The 22,354-nt window shown below is 37.0% G+C and overlaps 1 protein-coding gene across 2 annotated transcripts; it reads left to right on the top strand.

Annotated features, from left to right (window-relative positions):
- Positions 1 to 11,388: 11,388 nt before the first annotated feature.
- LOC103553943 (olfactory receptor 10J1-like) lies at positions 11,389 to 20,356 on the top strand. Of its 2 annotated transcripts, none has more exons than XR_011536898.1 (2): positions 11,389 to 11,475; positions 19,992 to 20,356. XR_011536898.1 is itself a non-coding variant. In XM_008524720.2 (2 exons), exon 1 carries the CDS (start codon positions 11,903 to 11,905, stop codon positions 12,830 to 12,832), a length of 930 nt encoding a protein of 309 aa, XP_008522942.1. In that variant the 5' UTR covers positions 11,892 to 11,902; the 3' UTR covers positions 12,833 to 13,666; positions 19,992 to 20,356. The 2 variants fall into 2 exon arrangements, 1 of the variants encoding a protein (XP_008522942.1); XM_008524720.2 differs by lacking the exon at positions 11,389 to 11,475 and adding an exon at positions 11,892 to 13,666.
- The last annotated feature ends 1,998 nt before the right edge of the window (positions 20,357 to 22,354 follow it).

The following is a 22,354-nucleotide window of genomic DNA, read 5'->3' as shown; positions in this document are numbered from 1 at the left end:
TGCTGCCAATATGCCAAGAATGATGAATTAGAATTTACTGTTAGAATTGACAATACGGGTGGTTAGCCTCTTTGAAAAAAGTCTGTCTTAGTAGAGTGATAGTGATAAAAGTCTATTTAGTGTGAATTCAAGATAGAATAGAAGAAGAGAAATTGAAGACAATACAGTTCGTTGAGAGTTTTGCTGTAAAAGGGAGCAAATAAATGGGCTTGTAGCTGGAAAGAATGTGGGATCCAAAAAGATTGGTTTTTTGTTCTTTTAGCATGAGGCAATTTACAAACAAATATGATTGTAAAGGAAAGTGATCTGATACAAATTTGATGATTCAAAGGAGATGGGGAGAACTGCTGAAGCAAGGTCCTGAGTAAACCAGAGGGACTAGGATGCAGTGCACAAGAGCCTTAGTAGAAGTGCACAGAGCGCTCCCCGCAGTAAGAGTGCACCAGGCTTAGCAGCAAGCACAGATGCACACGGCTGGGTAGGTGTAGTAGCGGGAATGGGTAGAAGCTCTCTTCTAATTGCTTTGAATTCCTAATGAAATAGAAAATAAGGTCATCTGCTAAAAAAAAAAAGAATAAGAAAGAACTTTTGGAAGTTGGAGGATAGAAAAGATGCCAAAGAGGGTGAGAGAGAGTGGTAGTCAAGAATATGTTGGGGTTGCCCAGTAATATCAATACCCCACTTAGTGTTAAATGTCATGAATTTTAAGTAAGACCTGTTATCATAGGACTATATTTTTCACCAGTGAAGTTCAGCTGCATGAGTGCTCTGCACTAGAAGAAAATTTGATTTAACCAAGGTTGTAATTATGTCAAGTAAGATAGGGGCACGTGAATTAAAGATGAATGCAAGGCAATAATTAAAATGATAGTCTATGAAATCTTAACAAGGTAGGGAGCAAAGTGAAGACAGATGGGGCAACAGCATAAGACCCTGAAAATGATAGAAACAAACGTAGATATATAATGTAGGACTTTATAAATACTTTATAAATTGAGGAATTATTTGGATTATGGTACCAGTGAGAATGAGTTGGAAAGATAAGCAATGAAAACAATGATTCTTCTGAAAATACAATGGAAGGAGATATCTAATTCCTAAATAAAACAAAAATAATCAAATACATGGGAATAGGAAATGTGCATTTTCTATATGAAGAATATCTAAAACTACTGAAACACATAAAAGAAGACAAACATTTCCTTTTAATTCTCACTTTGGATAGAAAGCCTCAGTGTTGTAAAGACTAAAGATGTTTATTCTCCTTATATTTCTATGAATATAATGAGAAATCAATAAAAATACCATTAACTGTTAAATGTGAGAATAACTAGGGAAATTCCAAAGAAGAATAATTGAGGGAGGAGTTTACCATATGGTAACATAATGTAGTATCAACATAAGATGTCTTTATTATTCATCTATGGTGGTGAGACAATGGCATAGTTATTGGGAGCAATAAAAGGTACATCTGATTTGATTTTAAGAAGTATACCTAACTTTATTTCTCCCAACCAATTAAATTCCCAATGAATCAAATATTGAAACATAAGAAGTAAAGAAGAAAAACATAGGTACTTTTAAAAATAATTTTGGATGGGCCAGCCCGGTGGCACAGCAGTTAACTGCGCATGTTCCACTTTGGCGGCCCAGGGTTCACTGATTGGGATCCTGGGTGTGGACATGGCACCACTTGGCATGCCATGCTGTGGTAGGCGTCCCACATATAAAGTAGAGGAAGATGGGCATGGATGTTAGCCCAGGGCCAGGCCTCCTCAGCAAAAAGAGGAGGATTGGCAGCAGTTAGCTCAGGGCTAATCTTCCTCAAAAAAATAAAAAAATAAAAAATAAAAATAATCTTGGAGTTAGGAAGGCCCTGGTAAACACATAAATGTGATACTAATAAAATTACAAACTTAGTAAAAATGATAAATGGAAGAAAAATATTTGCAACATGTATGATAAAATGCATATTTCCTTATTATAGAACTCTATAAGAAAACGACAATACAATATGAAAAATAAGCAAGATATGTAAATGGACATGCACAGCAAATGAAGTACAAATGGCTAATCAACATATAAAAAGATACTCTGCCCCACTCATAATTGAAGAAATAAAAATTCAAAGGAAAAAATAATATACCATTTTTACCTATCAGCTTGCCAAACATCAAAAGAATTGGTCAGTGCTCGTGGCTGATGGAAATATGGGAAAGGAAGCAGTCTCAAACAGTATGCTGAGTGTGTAAATTTACACGTCCTATTTTGGTTTCAGTTTGTCAATAGCTATTCAGTTTTTAAAAGCACGTATCACTGACCAAGGAATTCTACTTTCAGGAATGCATCCTATAGATAGGCTCCCAGGAGTGTACAATTATATATGAACAGAGATTCTCTTTACAATACTCTTTACAGTCCATTTGGATTATAAAAACAGGACACACACACAGGTGCATGTGTAGAACATAGCAGGTTTGATTTTTCATGTAGCAAGGGTAGGAATTTAGAAACAACTTTGTATGTATATTAGACTTGCACAAATGTGTAAATATATTGAGAATAATTAGAACCAGTTTTCTTACTGTTGGAGAAAGGAGTTATAAACATGCAAAGGAGAATACTAAAATATGCTCTGAGATATTATTTTAGAATTGGAGATATCATTATGAAATCATGGTTTTTAAGATATAGATATTAATACACACAGAGATGCACATACACTCACACACACCACTTTCTAGTTTTTTCACTGAGAAAGTTTGAAAGTAATTATATGACAGCGGCAATAAGTACATCTAGCACACAGGTCTTAGTTTCTAAATACAATTATCCTCTAAAACGTACCAGAGCTCCCTGGAGAAATGGTTGATTCCAAGGCCAGTTCAGGGAAAGTACAAGACAAGCCTGAAACACCTTGTTGGTCTAGAGCATAAAGAAGTGCTTAAAGGGGACGGCCGGTGGCGCAGCAGTTAAGTTCACATGTTCCGCTTAGGTGGCCTGGGGTTCACCAGTCCAGATCCCGGGTGCAGACACCGCTGGACAAGCCATGCAGTGGAAGGCGTCCCACATATAAAGGAGAGGAAGATGGGCACTGATGTTAGCTCAGGGACAGTATTCCTCAGCAAAAAAAAAGAGGAGGATCGGCTGAAGATGTTACCTCAAGGCTGATCTTCCTAAAAAAAAAAAAAAGAAGAAGAAGTGCCTAAAGAATAATGGAGGCATGTTAAAAGAACATAGGAGCCTAACTAAAGCAGTTCCTACTGGCCGATTCTGTGATAATTTGAACATCAGCGTAAATAATGTTTGTAGTATCTAACATTATATAGTAGCTATACCATCAAAATCTAGTAGTGTCTGAATAATATCTCTTTCTTACAGTAGAATGCCAACCTATAGGAGGAAAGATGGAGTTAGGAAATCATCAATGAACCATAAAGCTGGAGGATGAAAGTTTGATGAGGAACAGGATATTAATCTCAATATATTGCCCTCTAAAAAAGAGAAAGGAATAACTTTACAATGGAGAAAACTTATAGACACCTCCTTAAACAAAAGATTACAGTTAACATCACTAGTAATGGTACAAATTGACATCTTGTGGCCCCTGGTATGATGCATTGAGAATGATACATCACTTTTGTGATATTCTTGTTAAAAATTCATAATCCGAATCTAATCATGAAGGAGATTAAACCAAAGGAAGTACAAAGAAAGAAGAGAAAGAACTGAAAAAGAACTGAAGATGAATATAAGGGAAAAATTACAAGGCACTCTTCAGATAAACCCAAACTAAGAAACATTCTACAAAATATCTAGCTTGCAGTTTTCAAAAGTATCAAGGTCAAGAAAGACAAAGAAAACCAAGGTACTGTTTCAGCTAAGAGGACGTTAAAGAAAAAGGACAACAAAATGCAATGGGTAATCTTGGATTGAATTCTACATTGCAAAATGTGAGCTATAAAAGGATACTATTGAGATAATTGGGGTAATTTAAATATGACTTGTGGACTAGATAATATTACTGTTGTATTTGAATTAATATACATGTGTATGTATCTCTCTTGTTTACATACACTGATTTTTAATAGCTACGCTGTGGTTATGTTAGAGAATGATCTTAGGGAATACACACTAAAATATTTACAGGTAAAGTGATACAATGGCTTCAACTTACCCTCAAGGGATTTGAAAGAAAAGTGATAGATAAGAAGGAAGGAAGGAAGAAAAAGAATGGTGAAGCAAGTGGGACAAAATATAAATAATTAGGGTACCTGGATAAAAGATGTTTAGGAGTTTTTGTACTTCTTGCAACTTTTCAATAAGTTTGAAATTGTATCTTTAAAAAGTTTCAAAAAAACTTTAAAAAAGCATATAAGAAAACATTTGTAAAGTTTCTTTAAAAATATTTATGAAGGGTTAATGCAGCAGGACTGGGCTGCTCAAACTCTGCACATTCCAAGAAAGGCTTGTCTTTAAGACTGGCCTTTGGCCAGCTCCTGGGAGATGAGTTCTGAGCCCTCGAATTATTCTGTTTTTCATAAGTGTTTTGTATGCGGGAGGCCTTGACCCATCTGATACCTATTTGATCAGATAATTTATGCAAACAATGTGGTTTATGGCGAACACCTGTTTTTGCTCTGGAGGACTGAAGTCTGAGTACCTGAGGTTATTAATGCAGGTGTTGCATGCCTACATGACTGACCCCTACTAAAAACCCTGACACCAAGCCTCAGCTGAGCTTCCCTGGTTGGCAACACTTTGCACCTACTGTCACTTTGCATTGTGACTCCATTGGGAGAGAATACTCGGAAGCTCATCCTCGGTTTCTCCTGGACTGTGCCCCATGCGCCTTTTCCCTTTGTTGATTTTAATCGGTATCTTTTCACTGTAAGAAACCATAACCATGACTACAAAAGTTTTTCTGTATCCTGTGAGTCCTTCTAAGGGAATCATCTAGCTTGATGGTGATCTTAAAGACCTCCAACAAAAATTAAAGACATTTAAATAAATGGAGACATAGCCTATATCAATTCATCCCTGATGATCTTTTAATTTAATGCAATTCCAAAAACTTGATCTAAAATTTGTGTGGAAAATCAAAGGTCCAACTACCTAAAAATAAATTAAAGTAAGGGGAGTTGATCTCCCTGACAGCTAAGATTTCTTGTAAAGTTACAGTTGTTAAGACAGTATAATTTTGCTACAGGGAGTTAAACCAACTAATGGAGCAGACTAGAAAGTGCCCACACTGACCCATGCTCATATAGAATCTTGTTATATGGCGAATAGATTGTACACCAGTGGGGAAAGGAGGTCTCTTCAAACAAAGGTGCTAGGATAGTTGGTTATCCATTTAAAAGAATAAAAATGAATTTGGACATCTGTCTTACCACATATACAAAAATCAATTCCAGATGGATTGAAATATGGAAAATATACTAATGTGCTTACAAGGAAATAAAGAAGATCATTCTGACATTGAGGTAGGAATTTCTTTTTTCAGATGCAAAAAATGCTAACTACGAAAGACAAGAATAATACATTTGACTACATTAAAATAATTTTTGTTCAATAAAAATTACCACAAAGAAAATGAAAAGACAAGCCACAAAATGGTAGAAAATATTTGCATAACATATTAAAGACAAGAGTTTGGTTCCCAGAGTACATAAAAGGCTACTACAATTGAATAAGAAAACCAGACAACCCCATAGAAGAATAGGCAAAGACATGGACAAATATTTTACAGAATATAAAACATTCAAGGCCAATAAACTTTGAAAAGATGTTCAACTTCTTTACTATTTAAGAACATGTAAATTAAAACCACAATGAGATACCATTTCACTCCCACTAGTTTGACAGAAATTAGGCGGTCTGATAACACAGTATTTGAAAGCATGTAGATCAACCCAAAACTCCTCTTATTCTTTCCTTGTCATGGTGTGAACTGGTACAACCACTTCAATATTTAATTTGGTATTTTCTCGTAAAGTTGGAAATTTGTATATTCCACAACCTAGTAATTCTTCTAAAGGATATAGACCTTAGAGAAACTTTTGCACATTTGCTCAAGAAAGCATGTATTAAAATATTTAAAAGATTGCCATTTATAATAACAAAAATCTGAAAATAACCCCATTATCCCTCACCAGTAGAATGGGTAAAAAATATTGTGCTATATTTACATGATGGAATAGTGTAAGGTAGTTAAATTAATAAACTGCAGCTCTACTCTGGATTTTAGAAATGTAACATTTAATTTTTTGAAAAGCAAGTCTCAGAAAACTATATATAGTATATCTTTTTTATAAAGCTCAACTATAGATATAACTAAATAGTTTACTGTTTAAACATACATAGATATGTAAGAAGGTATAAAAAAAGACAAAAATAAACATAAAAATCAGGATAGTAGTAACCACCAGGAGGGAGGGGCAGTGTGATGAAAGAGGAGGTGGGAAAAACAAGAAATACAATAGTGCGTATAGTTCTTGAGTTGAATGATGAACTGACAAATTGTTTATTTTATTGTTATGCTTCACAACTTACATGTTTTAAACATAGTGGTTTGTAAGTATAAAGTGTTATATTAAAAATGGTAAAGAAAAAATATACTTTGTAATAAAGATCCGAACATGTCCCAAGCCTGCAGGTGGTCACAAAAACCTACAGCCAAATTGCAACTAGTGGCTTCAGAATCTTGTCAACCAGAGTTTTGTTAATTTTGAAATTGTTTAGAACTTTTGTTTGCCTTCTACAGTTAGCATCTAATGCGGTCAAGGTATAGCTCTTTTATGTTCTAACTCACATTAATGTCATCTCAAGTTTCTAATGTTAGATTAGCAGGAGATCTAAAATCTTCCTTTTTGGGGGGTTCACATTTTCCCTTTATTCTTCCAAGAATCCCTGGAAGTTAAGCATTCCAAAACAGTGATCAGATTTACATAAACACCTGGGTAAGGAGAGTCTGGAGTTCGGTTATTTTAATTTTGATTTTGTTTCCTGTTTCCCTTTGAGGACAACTAGCCTAAACTGTTCACGAGAAGACACTGGTCATCTGTTGAGTGTATTTTCAAAAAATGGACACAATATCCCCCATTCCACATGCTCTCCTTACCGTGTGTCACACCCCGATTAAAAGGTGAAATCTATATCTCCTCCACTTGAGACTGGGCGGGCCTTGTGACTGCCTGGACCAATGCAGTGCGGTGAAAGCGCTGCTGTGTGACTTCTGAGACTAGATCATAAACGATCATACAGCTTCTGTGAGGCTGTGTCTCTTGGGGTGCTTGTTCTTGGAACCCAGAGGACCAGGCTATGAGGAAGCCCAGGCCAAATAGAGGGGCTGTGAGTAGGTATTTGCAGTCAACAGCCACTATCAACTGACTGTCATGTAAGTGAGCAAACCACAGCTACTTCTGACCACAACTACATGAGAAACCCTGTGTAAGAACAGCCTGAGACCAGTCACCACAGAGATGAATGATAAAGGATCGTTACTGCTTCATGACACGAAGTTCAGGGTAATTTGTTAGACCACAAACTGGAACATCTGAGTTTCAGTTCAGCAACTATGCAGGTGGACAACTATGGTTGTCCTACCCACTCAATGCTAGGCTGGGGTAAAGTCACAGAGCACAGTTCCCAGGAACATAGCACTTCCTAGAGCTTAGCCCTTTCTCTTGTTTACCCAGCCATACATTGAGAAACCTGCTGACCAGGAGTCAGAGGTTGCTTGGCCATCCACCTCCTAACAGTCCCCTAACCACTGTCCTCCTTCCCTTCCTGGTTATTCATAAACCTAGGATTCTTCAGGATTTCATTTTTCAACCTTTAAAACGTCAAAGGGCACCTTCTGTACTGGAAAATGAGGTTCCTAGAGCATCCTCCTCCTACATGGCCTCCTAATTTTTGACAGAGATCTCAGACTGTATCAATACAAAGATGTCCCTACGCTGATCGTATGTTGATAGAGCTGTGCTGATTGTCTCCGGTGAAAGAGGATTTATAGCCCCTTCCCATTTGGAGGAGGGAGCTTCTTTATGCCTCAATGCTGATTTGTGTTTCCTGTGAGAACTAGGGTGACTATATGGCTCTTCTCTCACTAGAGCAGACAAAGAAAAACACAGGTTTAATCAGCACGGGGACTCAAAAATGGGGGACTATCCAATCACACTTGGACCCCAAACCATTGAAGGCTTTAATGCCTGTGAAGATACTATTCAGCCATAAACAACAAGGAAAGAAGTTGAGATGCTAAATTTATCAATGATAATTTAATTAAAAAAAATTTTAGTTTTTTAAGAAACTCTAATTTGGCCAATATTTCCTCTTCTTATGTCTTGAAACTGATAGAGATAAGAGCAAACATTAACATTTTTATACTCCTGTAAACTTTTCCTTTTATAGTTTTCTAAAGTTTAAAGTTACCATAAAAAATTCAGTAGAGAAGGAAGAAAGAGGAGGGAATACAAAAAATAAGTAAGAAGTACAACGGGCATTTTTTGAGTTCATCAATATAGAAATACAGGCATTTCATTTTTTTGTGCCAAGTGTGGAAAAAATAATTTGGAGAAGAATTGTTGGGATCTGGCAGAGGTGGATAAGGATGCATATAAAAGGAAAACAATAGCGAGAATAAGATTCTCTTGGTGGGGGAAAGTGCCTGTGGTTAGGGCAGGGAAACGAGTGTTGAGATAACACCAGACTGGCCTCATGAAGCCCAGTGCATTTAACCATGTGCCTGATGGTCCCCTAGGATGAAACCCTGGCTCAGGTTTGTAGGACACACAGTAGTCTCCTGGCCTTCGAGAGACATCTGGATCGTCTATTGAGATTTGGTCTCCCTTTCTGAATCCCAAAGGACAAAAACTGTAGCCAGACTTGGCTGTTTTAATTCCAGAAAAGAAGCAGCAGAAGAAAAACAGCTTCTAATATTGAGTAGGGTTGACTACAGGGAGAGCTGCATGATTTCCCGGAATCCCAAGACAGTGGCTGAGCTAGAGCTCACTTGGGCTTTGTAACCATGGTTTTTCAAGGCCCAACTGTATAAAAATAGAATGTTTATTTAAAAAATAAAATCTGACAAATAAGCCACTGCTGTTTCTACACGCAGCGAAAAGTGCCCAAAGCATAAACCCATGTAATCTGGTAAATGTGCCCTACACATAACGAGGTCCCCTGGCACCAGCTGTCTGCTTCCTTCCAGCCCCAGGGTGACTCTCCAGGGTGCCCAGGAAATGGCACCCAGAAACGTTGAGGGATGATCCTCAGAGAGCCTTTCTTGGGCGTCAAAATCTCCTCTTGCAGCTGGAGGAAATAACTCGTATTCAAGGAGCCCCCTGCAACTTTCCTTCTACCTCCCTCCCTGGACTGGCCTGAGGGCAGGTGGAAGGAACACACTGAAGTGTCTCTTCTTCATGACCTTTATTTGTGAATATTTGCCACCAATGGGCCACACCTCTGACCTCTACCTCTATTTTTCTGTTGAGCCACAGATTTGCAGGGAGAAAAGTAAGTGAGATTTGGAAAAAGCCTTCAATGATTTACAGAAAGAGCCATATGAGGGATAAAATACAAGCATGGGTTTTATTGTTGTTAAAGGGTCAAATTATATTAAGCTGGAAAGGGTCCTGGTGTCTATGAATGCTGGTTTTCCTTTATCCTTGATTGACCACTTTCAAAGATCCCCTGCTAATCCTAAGGAATCATGACTTCCCAGGATAAAGAATATCTTGACTAATATGGTGATAAAGAATGTGGTTCTGGGGCCAGCCCGGTGGCGCAGCAGTTAAATTCGCATGTTCGGCTTCGGCGGCCCGGGGTTTGCTGGTTCAGATTCTGGGTGTGAACATGGCACCGTTTGGTGGGTCATGCTGTGGCAGGCGTCCCACATATAAAGTGGAGGAAGACAGGCACCGATGTTGACTCAGGGCCAGTCCTCCTCAGCAAAAAGAGGAGGATTGGCAGCAGCAGTTAGCTCAGGGCTAATCTTCCTCAAAAAAAAAAGAATGTAGTTCTGCCACTTATCAGCTATGCTTCCTTGTCTATATTCTTGTCTTCAGAAAAAGCATAATCCACAGAGACATTGTTTATAAAGCCCCATGGAGCATATTTATAGTTACTTACCATGGCACACACATCAAGGCCAAACAACTTTCCCTGTTAGGAAATGGTCCCTGGCATCTAACATACGCTTTGGTTGTCTGCAACCTCATATCATTTCTCTTCATAGCATGCTCCGAGAAGCTGAAGCGTACCTGTGCCCCAATCCCTTACAAATAACATTTTGTAGTCTTTTTATTAAAAATGGTAGATTTCTGAAAAATAGATTATTTTAATTGTAAAAACACTAAAGAAGCCTACCTTTGAAATTTACTCTATAGTAAATCATTTTGCAATGTGGCTAATTTGCTTCACTTCCAGAAAAATGCACTTTTTAGACAATTCCATCTATTCTATTACTGAATATATTTTTATAGCTAACCTGTTACATAATTATATGTTGTTTATTAATAGGATAAAGGCTACTACAAAAGTTGCACTACTTGTATATTTTCCAATTAGATATTAATAGTGTCATGCTTTCTTCTAGTGTTATAATTCCAATGTTAAAATTTAGCTTAATTCTTTAGGTGTTTATTGCCGTCACAGGTCTAGACAGCAGGGAAAAGGAGATAGAGGTTAAAAACACTTACTACTCTTCTTCTCTGAAGAAAACCTCACAGTGGTGTCCCAGCATTCTGCTTCCTAATGGACAATTTCTTTGATGGAGCAATGACCTGTAATGATTCTACTAGCAGATATTTATGCCCTACACTGCAGTGGTCGCATTGGGGTCATAAAGAGTTGGCATATGTGGTCCCTATTCTCAAACACTATACAGTTTAGCTGTGGTGGGGGCAGTTCTATTATGCTGTTTTGTGTAGTAGGAAGAACAATGGACACAGGATCAGAAGACATGGATTCTAGTCTTGATTTCTGTATGCCTGTGGGCAATTCCCTAAACAGAGCCGATGCACAGTTTCTGCATCTGGAGAGAAACAGAAATCGTTGTCCTCCCTGCTCCACTGGATGATAATGAAATTAAATAATGTATGTGAACATGGTTTGTAATCACAATGCACTATAAGGTGCTTTCAATACAAAAGAGCCAGTAAACAGTTCTATGCTACCTACAAGGGCAAGGACATGTAGGCCAGAGCAGGGGCGGGAGAGATTTTTTCAGAGGTCATGGGCTTTGTGTGGCTTGGAAAATGAGTGGTATCTGGGGAAGAGGAGTGGAGGACAGAAGAGAGCATCAGCACCATCAGAGTTAAAAGATTGGAATGAGAATACAGCGTGTAAACCATAGTAACAAGAACTCTACCCAAACCCTAGAAGCTCAGGTATGAATAGGTGGCCACAGAGCCTAGAGTTCTGAATGACACACTGAACATGAATGGATTCAATAATTTTCTGAATTCTGCTGTAAGTATGATACTTATTTCAAAATGTTTCTATGAATAATTCTATGATGTTGTAATCATTTGGTTTGTTTATAGATGTTGGATAGATGTTGTAATCATATAGTTGTGATCATATAGTTTCTCATATAATGATGAGGAAACTGGTCTTAGCGATGTTAATTCCTTACCCAAGATAAGTTAGCACCTGGTAGAACTAGGATATAAGTTTATAGCATTTGACTCTAAAAGCCATGTACTTTCTTTTTAGTGAGAAGAGAATATTTCTCCATTCTTTATTTCCCAAAGAAATAAGCAGGGATGGGAATATAAATAAGCAGAGACCTGAGGCAGATTAACCAAGAGAATTTACCCAGCTTACTGTTTGACGGAAACCATCCACCTAGGTTCCTTATATAATTTTTTCTTTCTTAGACACTATATATGATTTAATGAAGAAAGAGAATCGTACTTTGGTGAGTGAGTTTACGTTCCAGGGTTTCTCCAGCTTCCATGAGCACCAGCTCACCCTCTTTGTTGTATTTCTTGTACTGTACATATTAACCCTGGCAGGCAATATCATCATTGTGACCATCATTAGCCTTGATCATCACCTCCACACCCCCATGTACTTCTTCCTCAACATGCTTTCAGCTTCAGAGACCATGTACACACTTGTCATTATTCCCAAGATGCTCTGTAACCTCATAGGCCTGAGTCAGCCCATTTCCTTGGCAGGTTGTGCCACTCAGATGTTCTTCTTCACCACTCTGGCCATCAACAATTGCTTCCTACTCACGGCGATGGGTTATGACCGTTATGTGGCTATTTGCAACCCCTTGAGGTACTCTGTCATCATGAACAAGAAGGTGTGCACTCAGTTGGTATGGGGGGCCTGCAGCATTGGCCTAATTGTAGCTATGACACAGGTGTCTGCTGTGTTCAGGCTGCCCTTCTGTACCACGAAGGTGGCCCACTTCTTCTGTGACATCCGACCTGTGATGAAGCTGTCTTGCATTGACACAACTGTCAATGAGATCCTAACTTTGATCATCAGTGTGCTAGTGATCCTGGTTCCCATGGGATTGGTTTTCATTTCCTACATCCTCATCATCTCCACCATCCTCAAGATCACCTCTGCTGAGGGCCGGAAGAAGGCCTTTGCCACCTGTGCTTCTCATCTCACTGTGGTCGTTGTCCACTATGGCTGTGCTTCCATTGCCTACCTCAAGCCCAAGTCAGAGAACACCAGGGATCAGGATCAGCTGATTTCAGTGACCTACACCGTCATCACCCCCTTACTGAACCCTGTGGTATACACCCTGAGGAACAAAGAGGTCAAGGATGCTCTGCTCCGGGTCATTAGCAAGAAGCTTTCCTGACAAGATGGGTCTATTTCAATGAGAGTCTTAGAAGATTCTCTAGAGAGGGAAAAGCAGAGCAGCGCCCACAGTCACGAGCAGTGATTAAGTGAAAGGAGGAGAGAACAAAAGGATTACAAATTCAGCTGCTGGAGAAATGGACAAGGTTTTCCAAAGCACAAGCAATCCTGCATCTCACAAGAGAACATGGATGGTATGGGACATCAAATATAGGAGAAAGAATTCAATGACGCTGGGAAGTAGATGGGCTCCCTGGGCAGCCTGGAACAGAATGAGATCAAGGAAGTAGAAAGAATTAATAAGTGGAGGCCGCCCCAGGGCAGGGCTAAAGTTTTAAACATATGCTATAACACTCTTTTTTGGGCATGGGGTTTCTCCTTACTCATTTAGAGCTACACATGTTTATCACCTAAGTGAAGTCATACCTTTATGGACAATTCAAATGCCTTGCATCTTAGACACCATAAATAAATGGACATGAGAGATAAATAACCATCTGTAAAATTCATCAGCCCTTGAATTCTATATCTTTTTCACATAAGTTCCAGCTTGGCCATATGGGAAAATGGAGGCCTAAGTTTTCAGAATCATGTAAGAGAAACATTTTTGGAAGGTTAATTAAAATCCCTTGGTGATCTAGTCAAAGAAGGCAGTAGCATCAAGTAATCATATTGGCATTTATATTATGAGAATATACAACAGTTGTTGGTGATATTATTTGTGACTGACTCACCTTGTAAAAAAAATCGGTATTGCCTTTGGAGATGTTTGTGGAATGGACAGAAGTTACCAGTGGATGGGAGTAAAGGAGAATCTACACCAAGGATTATCCGGGTAAGAGGATTGGGAGGATTAGGGTGGGTATGGAGAATGTAGCCATGTGGTAACTCAGTGACTCAACAAAAGAAAAAGACTCAGACCATCAATCCCATCATTTAAGACCATCCAGGACCTGAATTAATATGTCATCTTTCCCTAGTCACCTCCATTTCCAGGAACCCTCCCTTTAGCCTATCATCCAGCTCCACACAGCCTACAATCCAGTAATACCTAGTGACTTGTGGTTTCCCACTTCCCATTTCGTATACTCATACCTTCCTATAGCTTATTGCCACTTAATGGAAATCGCTTACTGCCACCCTCACTGCCCATTCAGCCAGGGTGCTCTTCTATTCATTTTGGAACACAAACTGAAGCATCTCTCTTTTTATGTACCCTCTAATGAAGAAGAAATTATTCCCTCACACTCCAACCTCCAAACTCATACATTACTATAGTGAACATTTTCCGTGATGTCTTTATGAACGAAACTGTGAAATGGGCAGTGAGTGATGTTGTGACTACATCAAGTCTTAGCTAGGTGGGCAGTTCCACCTACCGTTTAATGTCTCACTTGTACCAAGTGATGCGTTTTTCACAGGCTGTGTTCTCTTTTATGTTAATTTCAAAAGTTAGGGCTGAGTCCAAATAATTTAATTTCATAAATAGCCCGTTATGATTCAGTCTTACATAAATTCAAGGTTTTCTTTGGAGATTTTTGGTGAAATCCAAGAGAACACAAAGTAAAGTTACCTCATGTTTGTCAATGGTCACTTTTACTTTTTCTCTGTAAATAAAAAGTGTTTTTTAAAAATTTGCTTTAGACTGTAGCCTTGAAAGTGTTGTCCTTTCTGGTCAACCTTCTCAATAATAATCTATATTTACAAACTTAACTATTTAAAATGTTATGTAGCAGTTTTTGGAGGTCAGCAGAGCAAAGTGGATATAACATAAGCATTGTAAGAAAAAGACTCTATTTTGAGTCCTGGTTCTACTTCTTATTCACCATACATACTTGAATGGTTATTTACTTCTCTAAGCTTGCAATTTCCCCAACTATAAAACTTATATTAAAAGTTTATTATGGCAAACACATGAGACAATAAGTGTAAAAATCCTTTGCAAATGACAAAATAGGGACAAGTATTCTTTATTGTTACTACAGTAAGGAAAGTGTTATAATCTCTGTAAACTTCTAATTATGTCTACCAAACCCAGAGAGCTCAATCTCATCCATCTGAGGGGACTGCTGCCTCAGAGTTTCTGATTCTGCTTTTTTGTCTGCCTGCCATCACTCTTATTTCTACACCTGGTTCAAGATAGTCTTTTTCCTCAGACATCCTGGAGAATGAGGAGGGGAAGTTCGCTTCTGGGTGATCCTCCAGACACAGCTCAGTCGTTTAGCTGACACTGCTTCAGTGAGCTCACGGCAACAGAAAGTGATTGTTGCGCTTATTTCCCCTAGACATGTGGGCTCCATTCTTCATGTTTCTGCTGGTTTCTTTTGTTAGGGAGAATACAAAATCACAAGAAGACTTGAATTTAAGACACATCTTTGGTCCTTCCCAGCTGTGTATCCCTCAGAAAGTACTGACTCTTTCCTCATCTGCAAAATGGGGTTACCAATGCCTGCTCTGTCTTTCCCATTAAGCTGTTGAAAGAATCAACTTACTCTAGAATAAATAGAGTAGAAACTGCTGTGGTAACCACAGGAATTGTTAAGAAACATAACGTATCATCATCATCACTACTGTTATTATTAACTAGCATGATCCCTATGTTCTTACCTATCCAATTTTTCTTGGCCATTTTATATTATTTCACTAATTAATTTTTGACTCCTACCTTCCTCCTACATACTTTTAAGTTCTAATTGCTGTTGGATCCTTCATTAAGTCTGGAAGTCATATATTTGTAGTCTCTTACAGAAAAACATTTCCGAACTTTACATTACTATCTTTTGTTAGCAAGTTCAGCAGTTAACGCCAGTCCTCCTGCTCCACATCAAGCACTCTCCCTCCTTCTAGTTCAGTGGATTTCAAATTCTTTACCACGACCCACAGCCCTCAATAAGAATGTATGTTGTAACATAACCCGATAGGCATGTGTACATCTGTGTGTACATACATATAGAAACTGAAACAAAACATTCACAAAACAGTACTTAGCCTTATGACAGGCAATGCATTCTCATGTTTTTCATTCTAGTCTATTCTGTTGTATATTTAATTTTATTTAAGTAAAGTTAATGAATAGAGGTGCACCTAATACGTATTTTGACTACATACTCAATAGTTGAGAGTTAAAATATTCAACTGAAGTCAATGTTGAAACCAAAGACCTTCATACTGTATTTCTGGTAGACTGAAATAAAATTAAAATCTTATAAAAAACTTCCTAACATTGAAATTTCATTATTAAACATTCGGTAATCATATTTAAAGGGTTGACACCTCAGAGGAGGGAAATTTAGTCTTCATTGTAGCTGCTAGATTGTTCCAGTAGTCACTAAAACACACATTTGAAATCTAGGTAAATGGCTCACTTTTCAAATGAGAAACTGAGATTGGTAGAGAAGCAAAATATCTTGGGAGAAATACCTCATTTTTCTCTAACACATTCTTCTTTTCTTCATATTCTTTATTAGATATGGAGTGAAAATAATTTATCCTGGATACTGTCATACCTGATTTTGATGGCAAAATTGAAATCCTGCTGTAAATTCATCTGTAAAATTGATAAGATTCACGACTTAAATGGAATTAGGAAGCTAAAAATACAGTGCTTAAAAGTTGTTTTATTTAATGTAAATAGAGAACACCAGACAACTTTATAAAGATTAAATTCTGATATCTAATTTTTATTATTCTGCTTTGTATATTTAAATTTTATAAATATTTATTGGTTTTACAAAGCTATACTCTTTCTAAAGCTATCTAATAATTAACACACTATCTCTTAATATTTATATGAAATATTGACTTATTTTCCTATTTATTTAATTATTTAAAACTCTTAAATTTGTCCAGAAAATTAACTCTCACAATGATCATCAATTATTCCTTGTTTTTTTTTTAAGATTGGCCCAAAGCTAACATCTGTTGCCATTTTTTTTCTTCTTCTTCCCAAAGCCCCCGTACATAGTTGTATATTCTAGTTGTAGGTCCTTCTACTTCTGCTATGTGGGATACCACCTCAGCATGACCTGATGAGTGGTGCTAGGTTCGAGCCCAAGACCTGAACCAGCGAAACCCTGGACCACCAAAGCAGAGCACACGACTGTAACCACTCAGCCATGGGGCTGGCCCCCTCATCAATTATTCTTACATTTTACTCTTGTAATAATAAATATAATGTATACTTTGATAGATTGAGAGAATTTTAACATGTAAATTATATAAAGCTATTGCAGTCTAAGTCACAGAATGATTAACTACATTTGAAAATGCATACTTGAATATTTTTTAAGAATCCAAATGACTTGCTTTATTCAGATTGCTGATGTTGTTAGACTGATTAGAGATAACAACCTATGCTATCACATGATCACTGTTTGCTTACAAATTCAGGGATACCAAAAAAATGGCATACAAGGGTTTTAGCCATTGATGTTGTAAAGGCTCTAGCCAAGCAGCAAGCAAATAGCAGATCTTGGCGAAATACCAAATGCAAAGTCAAACTTTGATGTACCCATAGTGTGATTGGTTAAACTTGGGGAAAAGATGAGAAGATATCGATGCCACAAGGAATGTGTCATGTAAGAGTCACACACCAAGCTGGCTGAAATGGTAGGAGAGCACCTGAGAAGGAGGCAACTTATTTCTTCTTGTATTCTGAAATAGCAGTATGTTAGTTGGTATTTTTCATAATCATAAAAGCAAAACTCACTCTTTGAAAAAAGCTTCAGAATATTATAAAGAAGAAAATGGAATCTCTGTTCTTCCAATGTTCACTATGACATATATGAGTATATATAGCATTTCTCCTCTCCAAACTCCCCAAATCCATCCCTCCCAAACTCTAGAAGTGATAGGAAAAATTTTTAAGTAGGATTATAGCCAGTGTTTAAAAACAAAAATGGAATTTTTGGTGGACAGAAACTATGAGGCACGTTGAGCAAATATGAGGCATGAAATAGAGACTCAAAATAAATGTAATTAGATTGATAAGATATCTCAGACATATGTGGGAGTGAAAAAGAGAGTCCAGTCACAAAAATTGGGAGCAACACAAAAGTTAATTCAGACCCAGAGGTGGAGGGAAACAAGAACAATAAGAAACCCCAGGGGAAAGCAACAGAGGCTATTGTCCATAAAAAGCAGCCTACCCCATCACTTCTTGCCCCAAGGGAAGCATTAGAATGGTTTTGGTGGTTTCTAGACAAAAGCAAAGCTTGGAGAGAGAAAGAGATATGACAGTGATGCAGGAATCTAGCAATAACAAAGATGGGAGGGGGGGAAATAGGACATAAATACAGAAGGAACTGATACTAGAAGCGCTGAGCTAAAAAGCAGTATTATTTTATTTTTTGTAAAACTATTATAAGAAAATTAAATTCACTTCTCTTGCTCAATGTGAAGCTATGATATTGGCTAATACTAGTCATTTAGAACAAAAAAACAAAAGTTATAGGAATCTGTTAAATATTATTTAAGAGTAGAGGGAATTCCGATGAAACACAGATTTTACATGTGCATTATTTGTGGCTTTTTCCCAAAACCCTACTAAATTTGTGTTAAGAATAGGCTTACCTCCATAGCAAAAGAAAGAAAGGAGATGACAGCAAAAGAGTGTGAAACAAAATTTTGGGATCTGAAAAGCAGATTAATAAGTTGTTCTTGACTCCTGTGTGACTTAGCACCTAGGAGAATGCTGATGTAGAACACTCAGGGGATGTCTGAGGCAGAGAACACAGCAAAAATGCCAATGTTTTAGCAATTAGAATGTCAGAAGCATTCAGGAGAAGGAGGAAGTAAGTACTTCTGAACATAGGAGTGTATGATTAGCCCGGAAAATGGAGTTGCTTTAAAATTTTTAAGAGATGTTATACAATCAGAACCTCTTCCCCACCTGAGCAGAAGGCTGAAGAGTGACTTTCTGGAGAGACTTACGGAGATGAGGTGATATAAAAAAAAAAGTGGGGAAGAGGTAAAACAACACCAGCAAACCTGTCAGTATATTGACAATAAGGCTCACAGCTCCCAATCAGGAAACTGAAGGATTTCCCCCCAGGGAACTGAGCATTTCAAAAGCAAAATTCATAGATATAGACAGTTCAATGTCTTATGTTGAAAAAGTAAGCTTGCCCTAATAAAGCCATCTTTATCACATTACCCAGCGTTATTACCCCAGTAAATAAAGCCCGCCATTCAACATATTCCACCCCACCACATACACACACACACACACAGTTTCCAAACAGCCTGTTAGTACATTACTCTTAGTTATGAGTGGACAAACAAGGATCACTAAGCGTTTGAGGACAATCACCAACATGAAAAGAGATATCAACCTAACAAATAGATAACAAATATGGAAGAATCAGATATAGTGCAGGAAGTACATTAAAAGCTTTCAAAAGATATATATTTAACATTTTCAGAAGCATAAGACAAGATGCTGTATTGGTAAAATAAAAGCAGTGTTACATAAAATGTGTGTTCTGAAAAGCAGAAAGAGTTTTTACAAATTAAAAATATGTTATTTTTAATGTATTTTTACTTAAAATACAATAATTTTACAAATTAAAAATACATTTATTTATTAAATAAAAATTAAATATGAGAGTTGCAAGAGAAATTTGATGAAATGACTTGAATAGCAAAACAAAAAGATGAATAGGAGTGAAGTAAAAGAACAATATATGAATACTGGAGATAAATATAAGATGTCCAATATTTGACCTTATAGGACTCAAAAATAAAAACAGAGCAAGTAGAGAGGGTGAAAGTTTCAAAGAAACAGTAAAAGAAAATTTCAAAGAGCAAAAGTACATGAACTTCCAGACCAAATGACTATCACATTAAAAACGAACAATCATGACCTCACAGGAAAATGCATCTTGATAAAGTACCTGAAAACTAGGTTAAAAAGATGACCTTAAAGCTTCAAGATAAAAAAAACCCAAATATAGTACTAAGCAATGGATTAAGAATCAAAATGGCTTTGGACTTTACACCAGAAGCTGGAAGGATTGAACCAGTGATCTAAAAATTGTAAGGAAAATTATTCCCAAACTAGAATTCTGAATTCAGCAAATTATCAATCAAATGTGAGAATAAAATAATATTTTAAAACATGTAAGATCTCAAGAAATTTTTGCCTCTACTCTCTTTCTCAGGAGACCATTAAAATGAAAGTACACAAGAAAGAAGATAAAGGGAGAGGGAGACAGGAAACGTGGGAGAGGAGAGGTAAGAGGAACTCCCAGGCTGGAATCGAAGGGAGGCGCCATGTTCATAGCCACCCCATCAGCTAAAGAGCAACTGAGCAAAACTGGAGAACAAAGGCAGAGAGCTCAGGGAGGACCTGCTCCATGAAAAGAGAAAGAACAGGAAATGAAGAGGTTCCTGATATTGTAGACCATACAAGAGAAACTGGCTTTCTTGCTCAAGAGACATATAATTACAGTGTATGACATGAATCAGCTGTGAATAGTATTCATTCAATCATTATTATTTAAACACTAAATAATGACACCCAAAATCAGAATATAAACATATTTTGTGAAAGAGGTAAGAGGAAGTGTGTGTGTGTGTGTGTGTGTGTGTTTGTAAGTGAGCTGGAAAGTGAAAATGGAGTTACATAAAGTTTTTGAAAATAATGTGATGATTAATTGTGTGTCAATTTGACTGGGCCATGGAGCCCATATATTTGATCAAACATTATTCTGGATGTTTCCATGAGGGGGGTTTTAGATGAGATTAACACTTAAATTGGTGGATTTTGAGTAAGGTAAGTTGTCCTCCTTAATGTGGGTGGGCCTCATCCAATCAGTTGAAGGAGAGAATTGAATAAAAGCCTAACCTTCCAGGAGCAAGAGGCAATGCAGCAGCAGATGGCTTTCAGATATGAACTGGCTCTTCCCTGGATCTTCATCCTGCAGACCCACCCTATAGATGTGAGATTTGCCAACCTCCATAATCATGCGAGATGATTCATGAAAATAAATCTTCATATACACACACACACACACAATTGGTTCTGTTTCTCTGGACATACCTCACCAATACAGGCAGCCTCTAGGGAATAGGAGAAAAGGGTAGAGAAATTTTTTCCTTTTTAATATTTGAAATTTTAAACTCTGTACATGTACTATTTCTAAAACTGAAAGGCAACACATAAAAAAATTTAAGGGTAATTACTAGGTAAAAAGGCAGAGAATGTAAAACTTCAAACCAGTAGACAGCATATAAAATAGAGATACCGGTCAAGCAAATTAAAAGCTGAGGAGGAGAAACAAACAACAAGGAGGAACATGATAAAAGGAAAACTCAAGAGAAGAAGGCAAAAATAAGCTTATAATAAGTATACAAAATCAGTTAAACAAAATTCTTGAAGGAAAAAACACTAAAAGGAACAAAGAGCACATTTAGTTCTGCTAAAAGGAATAATCCACCAGGAATATACAGCTGCCATCAACTGATGTGGACCTAACAGCCAAGGTTCAAAACAGATCAGGCAAACACAAACAGACCACAAGGAGAAACAGGTATTGTATAATTATTTAAGTGACATTAATAAACATTTTCTGGAAGCCGGTAAAGCAGACAAAATGCAAGAAAATAAAACATCAACAAGTGTTAACAACACAATTAACAAGCTTGATTTAAAATTATTTTCATAGACATATGAATTTTTCACAAAAATTTGACCAAAGGGATCTCAACGAATTTCAACACATACATCCTGATTTCACAATAAGTGCAATAAATTTAGGAAAGTAGCCACAAAAACTGCCCAATCCTCCCTCTTGCTATTCCCTCCCCACCACTCCCCCTACATCTGCAAATATAAAAATATACTTTGAAAAAAATCATGAGTAAAAGAGGAAATAAAAATGTTAAAAGTATTAACCATTTGGAATTAAAAGACAATTCAGGCTAGCAAAATCAGAGCAGTGCATTCAAATCAATCCAGAGATAAATTTATAATCGAAGATGGACTTCTTAGAAAAACATATAAAAGCAAAGTAAATTTTTAATTCAAGAGCCTAGAAGAAGAGCAAAATAAATCCAAAGAAAGTGAAAAAACTAATAATATCATTTATAATGACAAATATAAATTAATCCAAAGATAATTAAATAAAAAGTAAAATAAACAGAGCTTAAAATGAGTCAAGTAAAAATCACAATAAAAATTAGAACTTGAAATATTAAAATATAAAGTTTTGGTAGGTATGATCAAGAGCAAAGGAGAAAAGGACCACCTAAATAAAACTACAAATAAGGATATAATTAGCGATGCAAATAACATTGTTAAAATTATGTGATAATAGCATGAAAAACTTTAGATCAATAAATTTGAAAACATAGATTAAATGTACAATTTTAATAAAAATAAACTCTTATAATATTGGCCTCAGAATAATTAGAAAATGAACAACCAATAATCAAGAATAATGAAAATGAGGGGCTGGCCCAGTGGTGTAGTGGTTAAATTCACACATTCCGCTTCAGCAGCCCAGGGTTCACCTGTTTGGAT

This window comes from Equus przewalskii, unplaced genomic scaffold (genome assembly GCF_037783145.1).
Source record: "Equus przewalskii isolate Varuska unplaced genomic scaffold, EquPr2 ChrUn-6, whole genome shotgun sequence".
Lineage (NCBI taxonomy): Eukaryota > Metazoa > Chordata > Mammalia > Perissodactyla > Equidae > Equus > Equus przewalskii.
The sequence above is the reverse complement of the archived record's forward strand: the minus strand, read 5'-3'. Positions and strand labels throughout refer to the sequence as shown.